At 45.7% G+C, this 16604-nt stretch overlaps 1 protein-coding gene across 2 annotated transcripts in view; it reads right to left on the reverse strand.

Moving 5' to 3' along the window:
- The window catches only part of DOCK1 (dedicator of cytokinesis 1), a 649074-nt gene that overhangs the window by 136536 nt on the left and 495934 nt on the right, over positions 1 to 16604 (reverse strand). For both annotated transcript variants that reach the window (XM_063962225.1, XM_063962224.1), the window contains exons 31-32: positions 13291 to 13391; positions 5554 to 5612 (exon numbers count right to left, since the gene is read on the reverse strand). In XM_063962225.1, coding sequence (XP_063818295.1) covers positions 5554 to 5612; positions 13291 to 13391 — 160 coding nt within the window. The remainder of the gene's footprint in view (positions 1 to 5553; positions 5613 to 13290; positions 13392 to 16604) is intronic.

A 16604-nucleotide genomic window follows, 5' to 3' on the forward strand; every position in this document is an offset into this window, starting at 1 on the left:
TCTATGTAATAGAGACTGCAGCACTCACGGGGCTGTCACAGCCCCGTAAGTGCCGCCATCTCTAATATATATATATATATATATATATATATATATATATATATATATACATACATACATACACACACACACACACACACACACACACACACACACAGGTTGAGTATCCCTTATCCAAAATGTTTGGGACCAGAAGTTTTTTGGATATCGGATATTCTGTATTTTGGAATATTTGGATATGGGATACTCAACCTGTATATATATACCCAATGCACAGATGTGTCCTCTCTCATTGTTGCTGCAGTCACGTTTACCAGCCTTTCTAGTCGCACCTAGTCATGAGCGTGTGTACTAAAGTTGGGCGTCTTTATGTGCATTTATTTCTCCCGAAAATGAAAAACACTGTAACGTACCATTTCATATGCAGATACAGCCGCAGCTGCACACAGAATATAGGCATGCTGCATATCATTTTAATTAGCAGAGTCTGCTGACACTCTGCATTAGCAGAGTTGCACGGGACCTAGTGGCTCACACATGCCAGGCATTTCGCGGTGCATGGCGTATTGAGGCTAGATGTATGAGAACACATCTGTATATGGTGATGAAAAGGGCGTTAGGGTCTTGAAACGTTGATTTGCACTACATGGATTAAACTCTGCACTTTATTAAAAGTCTGAGGAGTGCTGCCTCATCCTTAAGCACTTTGTGGATACAAATATAACACAATTCTTTTGTTTGGACAATTATTTTGTTATAAAGCTTTGTCCAAGAGGCTTAATTGATTTGGCAAACCCTGTACCTCTAAGCTTTTCCTAGGGAAATAAATATTGATATAAGATTTGTCTGCAGTTTGCTAGGAAAGAAAGCGTTGACTAGGATTCCCAGCTTTAAGCGGCGCAAGAATATATTTCTTGCAAAGTGACAATGTTGATATTTTATACTTTGTATAGTAAAAAAAAATAAAAACATAACCGCATACACTGCGCGGGTGCTGACAGCGTGATCCCGGAAATGTTTAATGGCTTGCGGGGCACACTTGAAGGAGCTGTAAGGCATACTCCTTTTTCAGGGCTGTTATTTTCAAACTTGTCGCTGACAGTTTTCATGTATTATGTCTAGGAAATGTCAGAGCCGCTGTTTCAGAAAACAAATGCTCCTGACATCAAGTTATTCATCAAACACAACATCAATGTCACAAAGTTTTCTCGAGGTTTTATTGCTCTTGATATAAAAGATAACACGGGCTGTGTAAAAACTTTTCCCAACTCTGGAAAAAGAGATGGAGAAGGATGACATTTAGTTTTGTTTTTTTTACATTCCGTGCGAGTTGTTTTCTTTTTCTTTCAAAAAACACTTGAAAAATCTTGATTGCTGCTAATTGGAAGAGTTCTAAAATCTTTAATGGAAATGTTAATTCTGTTTTGATGAAACGGTGAGAAACTTTATTTATTTATTTTGTGAAGGTATGTCACATTTGTTTGGCAGTAAGACAGTGCATTTCATTGTCGAGGGTGCTCTGCCGAGAAGGAATTGCTACTTTAGTGATTGCAAGGAAAATTATGGACGAGAACCCTTGTAGGAAAACGCTTGACATTATACATCCAGGTGCTCATTATTTTATTTAACTCAAGATTTTAACATCGGGTGTCATGTTCAAATACTGTATATTCTTTGCCGCGGCAAAACTGGTGCACGGTGTTCAGATCATAAAGTCAGTGTCTGCACTTTGAAGGACAGCACAGAAAGTCCATGAGAATTTGACTTTTATTTTGCATTATTCCACTAAATGACTCTTTATTTAAAGATACTTACAAGGTCCATAAAGAGGATTGTATGACTAGTGCAAGGCCCGGGGAGGTGCACAACCATTGTACCACTGCCATGCCCAGCTTATGTGGTGACTGGAATGGAAGCTTGGAGCGGAGCTTCGACCTGGCTTCTCCCTACCATATTCCCCTCTACGCGATGTCACATTGTCACAGGTTTTGTGGGTGTGGGATGAGGCACAGAGTGCAAAAGGGCCCCACTATAATTTGTCAACTGTATTTATGGAGAGGTTTCTTAAAGGGCAAAGAACAATCAAAGGTCAGGACAATGATGTATATGGTGGTGTACCCTTGGGTAGTTATAAATGCAAGAAAAATGAGGGTAGAAAGACCCAAATGGAGGGGGACTCAGGCAGATGTATTAAGAATGGTGAAGTGATAAAGTGGAAGGTGATAACACACCAGCCAATCAGCTCCTGTCACGTTACAGGCTGTGTTTGCAAAATTACAGTTAGGAGCTGACTGGCTGCTGCGTTATCACCTTCCACTTTATCACTTTACCAGGCTTAGGGTGAGATTCAAATGATATATCACGCCCAATTTCCTTTCTTAAATGATCTCCGTTATCGCGCATATTGCACCCATAGTAATCAGGTTTACTGTGTAAAGGGTTGGGTGCCTCGCTACGCCGGGGGTAGCGAGCTGAAATAATGATACAACGTCCCTGAGGGCAGAAACAGAACGAGTGTGGAAAGGGGTGAAAAGAATTGAATCCCGCCCTTAATATCTGCCCCTTAATGAGCTGTCTAGTGAATAATCTCTAGGTGAAACGCGTATCTGAAAAACGCTGGGGTTCCCTGCTGTGTGCAATCAGGGAGTCCCCTATTCACGGTATACCTGCTCACCTTCTCTACCGATCTCCGGCTGTATGAATTGCAGACAGTTACTATGGGGGTAAATTCAGATCTGATCGCAGCAGCAAATTTGTTAGCTAATTGGAAAAAACATGTGCACTGCAGGTGGGGCAGATATAATATGTGCAGAGTTAGATTTGGGTGGGTTATATTGTTTCTGTGCAGGGTAAATACGGTCTGCTTTATTTTTACACGGCAATTTAGATTTCAGTTTGAACACACCCCACCCAAATCTAACTCTCTCTGCACATGTTACATCTGCCCCACCTGCAGTGCGCATGGTTTTGCCAATTAGCAAACAAATTTGCTGTTGCGATCATATCTGTATTAGGCCCTATACCATACTTACCTACTTTACATTTCTCCTCTCCAGGAGAAGCCCGGAGAGGAGACGCTGAAGAAGAGTTCGGGTGGCGGGGACGGGCTGTAACATCATCAAGCCCCGCCCCCACATCGGGAAACACTGCGATTCGTGGGTCCGCGCTAAGGGGGCGGGGCTAAAATGTCGCGATTTGCGTTATTTTAACCCCTTCCCCACCCCACAGACCCGCAAATACAGGAGATTATCTCCATCCTGCCCGCATCACTAGGGTGCGAGCAGGATGCGGGAGACCTGCCTACTCTTCCGGGGGTGCGGGAGACTACCCAAAAAAACGGGAGCCTCCCGCAGCTTCCGGGAAAGTAGGCAAGTATGACCTATACCACTTGCGCTCAGGCACGCTCATAGGCGTCTGTTTGCAGCAAGCTGCTCTGCGCTGAGTCAACAGAGCAGCATCACTGCCACACTCTCCCATAAATCAGATAATGTATCTCTGGCCTATTTATTATCAACCTACCCCGACATGTGCTCTCATCTGGGCTTCACTGTGTCATTGTGCACACCCTGGACAGCAGTAGCACACTGCAATCTGGATGAGAGCTATGTATCTTATCTACTGTACATCTTAAAATGCTGGTAATTCACGATTATTACCTACAGATTGAGTGCCAGGCGCCTTTACTGCAAACTATGTAGCAATCAATTAAAAGGTAAAAAATTATCATCATCAAGAATTCATAAACAGATGCAGATTTCTGTCTGACCACAATGTTTTTTCTACAAGTCAAGACCATTTTTAATCTTTAATATCTGTTTCCTTAATACCTTTTGCTTTACCAATTACTTTCACCACTGCTTCTCTTATTTCACTTTTCTGCACTTTTCGGGCGTTTTCACTCTGGTCAATCTTTTTTTATAGGCCAGCAACCATTTTTTTAATCTATATTTGTGCTGCTTGTGTTTATATCTATAGTCTTTTTTTAAATGAATATTAAATAAAAGTTATATACAAACAGGGCACTGTGTACCCCTCCATCTGGATCTTTCTAACCTCTTTTTTCTTGAATTTACCTACTGTGCCAGAATGTCCAGGGATCTCACAAATGTTTTTGCAATTTTCCAAGACTTCTAAGAGAGGAGGCTTACTGCCCCTACCCCATTCATTTTCTCTAGGGAAGTGGATGGAGAAGAGGCTTTGCGTTGCATCAACGGGATGCGGTTATGTGACCAATGCCGGGATCCCGAACAGTTAACAGCCCTCCAGTCGGCATGCCAACCAAAAGGGACTATTCCCAATTGTGGGCCTCCACGACACCCAGGGAGTAGATATAGAACCTGCGGTGAGCCCACAAGGGGCTTTGTTTCGCTCGCACTCGCACCCCCTCCCCCAAGCCGGCCATCTAACTACCGGGTTACCAGCGTCGGTATGGTGACCGTGGTCGCCCAAACCCAACCCACATCAACATTGCCATAAACATCTCATGTTCTGTGACGATTATCCTGGAGTCAAGCCTCCTGCACTTGCTCTTTGGACCACCTCTCCTGGAGAGCAGGTCTAAAAAGTAACCAAAAACACTTTTAAATCTATTCTAAGAATTTCCAAAACATATACATATTATGAGAAAACTTCTGGAATGCCTCCTGAGAGAGGTGATCAGATGCCATAAAGTACAGTACTTGCACAAAAATATCATATCTTTAAGGCCAGTATTTTTGGAAAGGCCATTAAGGTCTAGACCTAAAGTGACAAAAACTTGGTTATTAGTGGTCTAACTGTTGTTTACTCTTCATATAAATGTTTTTATTGTCTTATGCATGTGTTCTATAGCCTATGGGATGTGTTAGCGTTCTGCAGTTAAGAAGAGTATTTGTGTTAAGGGGACAATACAACTAATATAGTCTAGGGTACTAAATTGTGGTTTATATTAATTTTTTACTGTAGATCTAGTATAGTCTCTGAACGCCCTCTACGGCTACATGCATCCCACTTCTGTCCAACCTTCCGGTCTATCCTGATAAATATTGCAACTCAGCTGCAGGTTCTCATCCTATACAAGGTATTCTCGCCAGAGTGACATAACATATAATTTCTGCAAACATGGCAAGCTCCGACAAAGACCACTATAACTGATCACTGCACCTTATAACAATGGAAGACGAGTTTTTGGGGAACGCTTTTGCTGGTACTTGGTCAGATCATTACACAACTGCAATCAAACCCAATGCCATAAATTTCTAAGGCAGTATTGTATAATGCGGTCACATCCAACAGAGGAATCTTGTGCTGTCAAGTCATGATATCACCAGCACAACCTACTGTATAAGAGACAGGTCCAGGTGGATTCAAACAAGATCTGAAACTGAAGTTTGTGTTGTATGCATTAGGATAACCTTTTGTTCCCATATGCTGCGCGTTCCATCCGTAATGAAATATTCAATCAAAGTAAATGTATGAACAGCACTTTTTAATATCACTGAAAATATGCCCATTTGAACCTGGATATACGAATTATGTTCTTCACAGGAAAAATGACGAATGCGGAGTACTTACCCAAATTATACCACATGTCCCTGATTTCGAAGCCGATCTGTCTTCTCATATCACCGTACCTGAAGGATGAGGAATGTGTAATTTATGTATTTATGTCATTGCTTCCAATCATGTGAATAAATATTAGCAATGCAGAATGACGGCGGAAGCGCTGATTGAGGATGACAAGAAATGGCTAAGTCTTTTCACTAGTGTGATTGGAAATCAGGGGAAAGACGCAGAGTATATCCAGCTTTCTAAACACCTACAGGAGGATACACTTCACTGGATACAGTACAAGCCACTGGAACTAAACTGATACAGGACAAATTTATATGGAAGACAAGTAGCCTCACCATTCATTCCTGTTCTACAGATGATTTGCAGTCCCTTCCGACTTATCTGGTGTGCTTCGTCTGTTTTTATTTTATTAGAATTAATTCAAAATACTCATCTTATTCCATAATCAAAGGGCTTATCAATAACCCAAAATTAAGAATCTTTCTTTCATCAATAAATAAATCCATACACTCATGTCTATAAATTAGAAATAGGCACATTTTTGCACAAATCGTCCTTGGTGGAAGATTTCCTGCCCATTTCACAGAGGTGAGTATTTTGGCAATACAGTCTTCAAGTTCAGCTTCCGCTTTAACATTCTGCATTTATTTCTCAACAGAATCTATGATGAAGACGACAGCTAATTAATTCTGATATGTGGCATGGTAATGTACTGTAGGCCTGAGAACATTTAAAATCAATTCCACTGGTGAAATATGCTAAATTTCACGTCCACATACATAACATGGCAAACATTCTGCAGAGCACTTAAAATGTTGTCTCCTGTCCACTATAAACTAAACTTAGAAAGAAAGTGAACAGCGTAAACACATGCAGGCAGCTCAATTATAGGAGCGGACATGCATAATAATAAGATTTTACTTACCGGTAAATCTATTTCTCGTAGTCCGTAGTGGATGCTGGGGACTCCGTAAGGACCATGGGGGAATAGACGGGCTCCGCAGGAGACAGGGCACTTTAAGAAAGAATTTGGATACTGGTGTGCACTGGCTCCTCCCTCTATGTCCCTCCTCCAGACCTCAGTTAGAGAAATTGTGCCCGGAAGAGCTGACAGTACAAGGAAAGGATTTTGGAATCCAGGGCAAGACTCATACCAGTCACACCAATCACACCATATAACTTGTGATAAACTTACCAAGTTAACAGTATGAACAACAACGGAGCATCAGATCAACCCTGATGCAACCAAACATAACCCTTATTTAAGCAATAACTATATACAAGTATTGCAGAAGAAGTCCACACTTGGGACGGGCGCCCAGCATCCACTACGCACTACGAGAAATAGATTTACCGGTAAGTAAAATCTTATTTTCTCTAACGTCCTAGTGGATGCTGGGGACTCCGTAAGGACCATGGGGATTATACCAAAGCTCCCAAACGGGCGGGAGAGTGCGGATGACTCTGCAGCACCGAATGAGCAAACACAAGGTCCTCCTCAGCCAGGGTATCAAACTTGTAAAACTTTGCAAAAGTGTTCGAACCTGACCAAGTAGCTGCTCGGCAAAGCTGTAATGCCGAGACCCCTCGGGCAGCCGCCCAAGAAGAGCCCACCTTCCTTGTGGAGTGGGCTTTAACTGATTTTGGAAGCGGCAATCCAGCCGCAAAATGAGCCTGCTGAATCGTGTTACAGATCCAGCGAGCAATAATTTGCTTTGAAGCAGGAGCACCCAGCTTGTTGGGGGCATACAGGATAAACAGCGACTCAGTTTTCCTGACTCTAGCCGTTCTGGCTACATAAACCTTCAAAGCCCTGACCACATCTAGTAATTCGGAATCCTCCAAGTCACGAGTAGCCACAGGCACCACAATAGGTTGGTTCACATGAAAGGATGACACCACTTTTGGCAGAAATTGTGGACGGGTCCGCAATTCTGCCCTGTCCATATGGAAAACCAGATAGGGGCTTTTATGTGACAAAGCCGCTAATTCTGACACACGCCTAGCTGAAGCCAAGGCTAATAGAACCTTCCACGTGAGAAATTTTAACTCCACGGTTTTGAGTGGCTCAAACCAGTGTGACTTCAGGAAACTCAACACCACGTTAAGATCCCAAGGCGCCACTGGAGGCACAAAAGGAGGCTGAATATGCAGCACTCCCTTTACAAACGTCTGGACTTCAGGAAGAGAAGCCAGTTCTTTTTGAAAGAAAATGGATAGGGCCGAAATCTGGACCTCAATGGAACCCAATTTTAGGCCCAAAGTCACTCCCGACTGTAGGAAGTGAAGGAAACGGCCCAGCTGGAATTCCTCCGTAGGGGCATTCCTGGCCTCACACCAAGCAACATATTTTCGCCATATACGGTGATAATGTTTAGCCGTCACGTCCTTCCTAGCCTTTATCAGCGTAGGAATAACCTCATCCGGAATGCCTTTTTCTGCTAGGATCCGGCGTTCAACCGTCATGCCGTCAAACGCAGCCGCGGTAAGTCTTGGAACAGACAGGGCCCCTGTTGCAACAGGTCCTGTCTTAGAGGCAGAGGCCATGGGTCCTCTGTGAGCATTTCTTGCAGCTCTGGATACCAAGTCCTTCTTGGCCAATCCGGAACAATGAGTATTGTTCTGACTCCTCTTTTTCTTATGATTCTCAGCACCTTGGGTATGAGAGGAAGAGGAGGAAATACATAAACCGACTGGAACGCCCACGGTGTCACTAGTGCGTCTACAGCTATCGCCTGAGGGTCTCTTGACCTGGCGCAATACCTCTGTAGCTTTTTGTTGAGGCGGGATGCCATCATGTCCACCTGTGGCAGTTCCCACCGACTTGCAATCTGCGCGTAGGCTTCTTGATGAAGTCCCCACTCTCCCGGGTGGAGGTCGTGCCTGCTGAGGAAGTCTGCTTCCCAGTTGTCCACTCCCGGAATGAACACTGCTGACAGTGCACTTACGTGATTCTCCGCCCAGCGAAGAATTCTGGTGGCTTCCGCCATCGCCACCCTGCTCCTTGTGCCGCCTTGGCGGTTTACATGAGCCACTGCGGTGATGTTGTCTGACTGAATCAGCACCGATTGGTCGCAAAGCAGGGTCTCTGCTTGACTTAGGGCGTTGTATATGGCCCTTAGTTCCAGGATATTGATGTGAAGGCAAGTCTCCTGACTTGACCACAGACCTTGGAAATTTCTTCCCTGTGTGACTGCCCCCCACCCTCGGAGGCTTGCATCCGTGGTCACCAGGACCCAGTCCTGAATGCCGAATCTGCGGCCCTCGAGAAGGTGAGCACTCTGCAGCCACCACAGGAGAGACACCCTGGCCCTGGGGGATAGGGTGATCAGCCGATGCATCTGTAGATGTGATCCGGAGCACTTGTCCAACAGATCCCATTGAAAGGTCCTCGCATGGAAACTGCCGAAGGGAATGGCCTCGTATGATGCCACCATCTTTCCCAGGACTCGCGTGCAGTGATGCACCGACACCTGTTTTGGTTTTAATAGGTCTCTGACCAGTGTCATGAGCTCCTGAGCCTTCTCCATCGGGAGATAAACCCTCTTCTGGTCTGTGCCCAGAATCATGCCCAGGAAGGGCAGACGAGTCGTAGGAATCAACTGCGACTTTGGAATATTTAGAATCCAGCCGTGCTGTTGTAACACTTCCCGAGAGCGTGCTACGCTGATCCGCAACTGCTCTCTGGACCTCGCCTTTATGAGGAGATCGTCCAAGTATGGGATAATTGTGACCCCTTGCTTTCGCAGGAGCACCATCATTTCCGCCATTACCTTGGTAAATATTCTCGGTGCCGTGGAGAGACCAAACGGCAACGTCTGGAATTGGTAATGACAATCCTGTACCACAAATCTGAGGTACGCCTGATGAGGTGGATAAATGGGGACATGAAGGTATGCATCCTTTATGTCCAGAGACACCATAAAATCCCCCCCTTCCAGGCTTGCGATGACCGCTCTGAGCGATTCCATCTTGAACTTGAACCTTTTCAGGTATATGTTCAGGGATTTTAAATTTAATATGGGTCTGACCGAACCGTCCGGTTTCGGTACCACAAACATGGTCGAATAATAACCCTTTTCTTGTTGAAGGAGGGGAACCTTGACCACCACCTGCTGAAGATACAATTTGTGAATTGCAGCTAACACTATTTCCCTCTCTAAGGGGGAAGCTGGCAGGGCCGATTTGAGGTATCGGTGAGGGGGCATCTCTTCGAATTCCAGCTTGTATCCCTGAGACACAATCTCTAGTGCCCAGGGATCCACCTGGGAGTGAACCCACTTGTGGCTGAAATTTCGGAGACGCGCCCCCACCGGGCCTAGCTCCGCCTGAGGAGCCCCAGCGTCATGCGGTGGATTTAGTGGAAGCCGGGGAGGACTTCTGTTCTTGGGAACTAGCTGTGTTATGCAGCTTTTTTCCTCTGCCCCTGCCTCTGGCAAGAAAGGACGCACCTCGGACTTTCTTGCTTTTTTGTGATCGAAAGGACTGCATTTGGTAATACGGTGCTTTCTTAGGTTGTGAGGGAACATATGGCAAAAAATTTTACTTTCCAGCATTAGCTGTGGAGACCAGGTCCGAGAGACCTTCCCCAAACAACTCCTCACCCTTGTAAGGTAAAACCTCCATGTGCCTTTTTGAGTCGGCATCGCCTGTCCATTGTCGAGTCCACAGGACCCTTCTGGCAGAAATCGACATTGCATTTATTCTAGAGCCCAGAAGGCTAATGTCTCTTTGAGCATCTCTCATATATAGGACAGCGTCTTTTATATGCCCCAGGGTCATTAATATAGTATCCTTGTCCAAGGTATCAAGTTCCTCAGATAAGATATCCGTCCATGCTGCTACAGCACTACACACCCATGCCGACGCAATTGCCGGCCTTAGTAAGGTACCTGAATGTATATAAATGGACTTCAGGGTACCCTCTTGCTTTCTATCCGCAGCATCTTTTAGGGTGGCCGTATCCTGTGACGGCAGGGCTACCCTTTTGGATAAGCGTGTGAGAGCTTTGTCCACCCTAGGGGAGGATTCCCAGCGTAACCTGTCCGTTGGCGGGAAAGGATACGCCATAAGCATCCGTTTGGAAATCTGCAGTTTTTTATCTGGAGATTCCCAAGCCTTTTCACATAACTCATTTAGCTCATGTGAAGGGGGAAAGGTCACCACCTGCCTCTTTTCCCCATACATATGAACCCTCTTGTCAGGGACTGGGGTTTCCTCTGTGATGTGCAACACATCCTTTATTGCTATAATCATATAACGGATGGCTTTAGCCAATTTAGGCTGTAACTTTGCATCATCGCCATCGACACTGGAGTCAGAATCCGTGTCGATATCTGTGTCAACAATTTGGGATAGTGGGTACTTCTGAGACCCTGACGGCCTCTGCGACATAGGATCAGGCATGGGCTGAGAACCCGACTGTCCTAAGGTTTCAGCTTTATCCAACCTTTTATGCAAGGAATTAACATTATCATTTAAAACCTTCCACATATCCATCCAATCAGGTGTCGGTGCCGTCGGCGGCGACCCCACATTCATTTGGTCCCGCTCTGCTTCCACATAGCCTTCCTCGTCAAACATGTCGACACAAGCGTACCGACACACCACACACACACACACACACACACACACACACACACACACACACACACACACACACACACACACAGGGGATGCTCTTTTTGAAGACAGTTCCCCCACAAGGCCTTTTGGAGAGACAGAGAGAGAGTATGCCAGCACACACCCCAGCGCTATATGTCCCAGGAATCACACAGTAACTTAGTGTTAACCCAGTAGCTGCTGTATATAATGTTTTTGCGCCTAATTTATGTGCCCCCCCCCTCTCTTTTTACCCTCTTCTACCGTGTTTCTGCAGGGGAGAGCCTGGGGAGCTTCCTCTCAGCGGAGCTGTGGAGAGAAAATGGCGCTGATGAGTGCTGAGGAAGAAGCCCCGCCCCCTCAGCGGCGGGCTTCTGTCCCGCGTTTCTGTGTAAAATTATGGCGGGGGTCATGCATATATACAGTGCCCAACTGTATATATGCCCAACTTTTGCCAAGAGGTCTCTAATTGCTGCCCAGGGCGCCCCCCCCCCTGCGCCCTGCACCCTACAGTGACCGGAGTATGTGGGTTTAATGTGGGAGCAATGGCGCACAGCTGCAGTGCTGTGCGCTACCTCAGTGAAGACTGGAGTCTTCTGCCGCCGATTTCGAAGTCTTCTTGCTTCTTTCACCGGCTTCTGTCTTCCGGCTCTGCGAGGGGGACGGCGGCGCGGCTCCGGGATCGGACGACAAAGGGTGAGATCCTGTGTACGATCCCTCTGGAGCTAATGGTGTCCAGTAGCCTAAGAAGCAGGACCTATCTTCAGTGAGTAGGGCTGCTTCTCTCCCCTCAGTCCCACGCTGCAGAAAGCCAGCAGATCTCTCTGAAAATAAAAAAACCTAACAAAATACGTTCTTATAGCAAGCTCAGGAGAGCTCACTAAGTAGCACCCAGCTCGTCCGGGCACAGATTCAAACTGAGGTCTGGAGGAGGGACATAGAGGGAGGAGCCAGAGCACACCAGTATCCAAATTGTTTCTTAAAGTGCCCTGTCTCCTGCGGAGCCCGTCTATTCCCCATGGTCCTTACGGAGTCCCCAGCATCCACTAGGACGTTAGAGAAAATAATAATAATAATAATTTTATTTATATAGTGCTCTTTCTCCAACAGGACTCAAGGGAAATAATTCACTTCTGGTGTCAGTGAGGTCAGTATTACTGTGTGTTTCTTGTACATAATCTACATTTTCCTCTTTCTAGATGAAGTAGTATCCTGCAGATAGTGAAACACTGAAAGGTGAGATATATGATCAACTCGGTCGTTGATAGATCATTTGTGGAAATATGTGGGCATATTATATTAATCTTATTTTACCTGCAACGCTTTAGTACTGTAACCATCTCTCATGGTACCATCATGCGAGGCTCCAAAGGGACGATGAGCTAACCTGAACTGTCCCTGGGCCTACACCCATTGCGACAGCATCCTTCAAGGGGGATGGTATCCAAATCCCACAATACCGACAGCAGCATCCCAACGCCTTTTTGGTGAGCTTAATACCCCTAGTCCCTAACCCACCTCTCCTGCAGCTTGACTCTAACCCCCCTCCCCCACCCATCTTCGTTGCCTAAACCCAACCCCCCTGCACCTTACCAGTGTGGAGACCTGGCAGTACTTAATTCGTGATCCCGGCATCGGTATTCCAAACACCGGGATCCTGATCGGATCCCATTTTAAGGTCCTAACCAAACTCATGAAGGTGATAAATGGGTATTTTATATTGCATTTGTGTAAGGTTACGAGACAATGAGTTAAACAAAAAAATAGGCAAAAAGGCATTAAACACAAAGTATTCTTCAATAAACACAATAAATATGTTACACAGGACGTGCATTTTCAAATATATAAGTAAGATTGGTAGCATGCAGTCACAAAACTCTCTAGACACAGGTAGGAGAGGAAAATGAATTAACATTTCATTCTGGCTGCAAGGAAACACAAAGCTCCTCTCTTTTCATCTCCAATAAAGAATATGCAAAAAAAAAAAATCACGTTGTATTTCTCGTCTCAAAGAAATTAAATCCACTGGGCATGCGGATCTGTATTTCAAGGGTAGTGTAGAAATGGATGAAGGTTTCCTATATTTCTTACATTTTCTCATGTATATTGTATAGCTTTAGTATAGGACTGACTCACTTGTTCAGGATTTTTGTTCTCTTTGCGCTTGAAAAATTCTCCAACTGTAATGATTCTTGGGTTTGGAAAGCCACAGCCAAGTGAAAATAATTATTCCATAGCTAGAAAACAAAACATGAAAGACCATTACTTCTCTATGGCATACATCTTAACATTCGAATTCATAGCTTTATGAAATTGCCTGGAACGTTTGGGAAAACATTACATCAGGTTCAGTAACACTTGTGGCCAGCAGATGGCGATAAAGAGCTTATCCTACTATCTATTCGTTATGGTGTCATAACTCAACTATAGATGTGATATACTGTTCTAGAGATATACTGTTTGCACTTTGTGTGATTATTATTCTGTTGCTAGGCAAATATGTTATTAAAGAGGTAGTCTTGTGATAATAGGCAAAGACTGAAAATGTTGCATTACTTCCATTCCCAGGGCCAAAAAATGATGTGGGGGAGTTTGAATGGCAGCAACAACACCTGACATTGCGAATACTGTACATTGTGCATTACAACTCAAGCCCGTACTTACGGGAGATGTCCTCACTGCACATCACTCAAACCTCTTGCATTGCTTCTACATGAATAGGTCTTGGAATGTTTTACCATTTTTCGAGCTACCTTTGTTATAAATTCATAAAAGGCCAACAAGTTGAGTGGCTACATTGTATAGTATTTTAATGGTATTCCATTGGATTCAGGAACTTGACCATGAAACTTCAGCACAGTAAATGAATGAAAATAATAATAATGCTGCAGTAAAATTACTATGAAATGTAGCCATATATATTATACAAGTAACATTGTATAATATATTGATGTGTTTTGTTTTAACAGCGACAGTTGAAACTCAGTGGAACTGGCTCAGAAATCATGATCATCCCTCTAACTGGTGAAATCCGAGCACATTTTAGACCAGTATGAATAACTTTTGAGTTACTGTTTTTGCAAGTTCCAGTCCAGCATGGACTATCTGACTGATATGAGGTTTGGAGGGAGATGTACAGTATCAAGCCTTCTAAAGCATCGGTTTTCAAACTCTGGGGTAGATGTACTAATGCTAGCCATACATCAGACCAACTTTTCTCCAGCTCTCCAAACTTCCAACCGTCCAACTTGTCTGTCCAACTAAAACAGTGCTCCACACATCTAACCAACTTTTCATTAGTGCTCCACACATCTAACCAACTTTTCATCAGACCAGCCAACCTACCAACTTCTCTCCAACTTGTGATGTCACCGAAGTAGGCGGACAGTGTCTCTGTGAACATTGGTATGCTGCATACCCCAATGTTCCATCCCCTGTACACATACCCCTATGCACCTGCCTTATCACCTGTACACAGGGCACAGGGTGTTGTAGCATGGCTTGCGGGTGCTGTAGATTTGGGGTGCCAGGATGTAGGAGCATTGGAGTGGGGGCTTACTGCCCCCATATTAAGTGTGTTAGGGGCAATAGCTGACCACCTAACCTCTGTCTCTTTCCCACACACCACGTCTCTCGTTCTCCCACAACCCCCACTTCTCTCACTCTGCCACACTCCCACTTCTCTCATTCTCCCACATCTCGCTCTCCATCATGTCTCTTGTTCCCTCTCACACAGGGGCAAACACTGGATTTTCAGGGAGGGGATTCCAGATGTGATATATATATATATATATATATCCCAGGGAGACATGAAGAGGCAGAGAGAAAGAGGGAGAGACATGAAGGGGGTGGTGGGCATGGAAAGGGAGAGAGAGGTGGGGGCATGAGGACCGGGAGAGAGAGAGGGGGAGGGCATTGGGAGATGGGGGGCATGGAGAGAGAGAGAGAGGCATGGGTGAGAGACAGGGTGGCGTGGGGAGAGAGGAGAGGGGCAAGGGGTGGCATCGGGGAGAGAGAAAGAGGGCGCAGAAAGGAGGGCATGGGAGGGAGGCAGTGAGAGAGCAAAATAGAGAAGCAGTTAGCAGCAGCACAATACTTCAGGAGAGGTGTCCGGCAGAGCAGTTACCTGGGGGTCAGGAGGAGGCCCCGTTGTCCCTCCAGCCAGGCACCCCGGCATGTACAGTGGCTCTGGCGGGCTCACCTCACCGCAGCCGACAAGACTTTGGTGGCTGGGGGCAATGGCAGAGGCATGAGAGGAGTGGACAGGCAGAGACGCTGGAGGCGGTCAAGGGAAGGGGATGGGAGAAGATGCGACAGCGGCGGCTGATGCAGGACGGCGTGTGAGCGAGAGAGGATCCTGCTAGCCTGTTTTGTACAGCTGGGTGTCGTAAAAAGGAGGCTGGATTTAAACGCTACTCCTACTGAAACAAAAAAAAATCTTTCAGCTGCCCTGAAATCGGAAATATTAACGCAGGGGATTATTGTGTTTAAATGTTACATTTACATTTATTGTACCAGACACAGAGATATCGGCCACGGATATACAGATACATCTTACACAGCCTCATTTTATATATATATATATATATATATCCAGAGCTACATATATATATATATACAGTATATATATATATATATATATGTAGCTCTGGATATATCAACAGCCTCATATATAGATATGTCACCCACAGCTGTATATAGAGATATATCAGCCATAGCCTCATATATGGATATATATCTGCCACAGCCTCATACATAGATATATATCAGCCACAGCCTTGTATAGATATATATCTATATATGAGGTTGTGGCTGATATATTCTATATATGAGGCTGTGGCTGATATAAATCAGCCACAGCCTCATATATAGAATATATCAGCTACAGCCTCGTATACATATATACAGTATCAGACACAGCCTCATACATAGATATATATCAGCACCAGCCGGCAGCTGCAAAAGGGGGTTGCCACGATAGCGGGTGGGGGGGAAGGGGGTGCCACAATCGCAGGTGGCGGGGTGCGGGGATGCCGTGATAGCGGTGATTGAGGGGGTAGTATGCGGAATCACCGGCGGGGATGTACGGGGTGCCGCGATCCTTCAGTCCGGCAGCAGCTTTGAGAGGGGTGCCGGCTATCAGACCCCCACCCACCCATCTGACCAGCTACCCGCCTCACAGTACCTCCGCTGCCAGGCTGACAGGGGCTGCCGGGCAGGAGTGAAGTACTGCCGCCGCTGCCCCTGCACTTCCTCCCGCTCTGCTGCGTCCACTACTGGGGGCGCCCGTGTGACAGGGGCAGCCCGGCAACAATGATGAACTGCCGCGGCTGCCCCTGAACCTCCTCCCGGCTCCCACACCACTTCCGCTGCTGCCAGGGTGACAGGGGCAGCTGTCACAGACTGCCACAGCTGCCCCTGCACTTCCTCCCGCTCTGCCGCGTCCGCTT

The sequence above is a fragment of the Pseudophryne corroboree genome, chromosome 3 (assembly GCF_028390025.1).
Source record: "Pseudophryne corroboree isolate aPseCor3 chromosome 3, aPseCor3.hap2, whole genome shotgun sequence".
In the NCBI taxonomy this organism is placed as follows: domain Eukaryota; kingdom Metazoa; phylum Chordata; class Amphibia; order Anura; family Myobatrachidae; genus Pseudophryne; species Pseudophryne corroboree.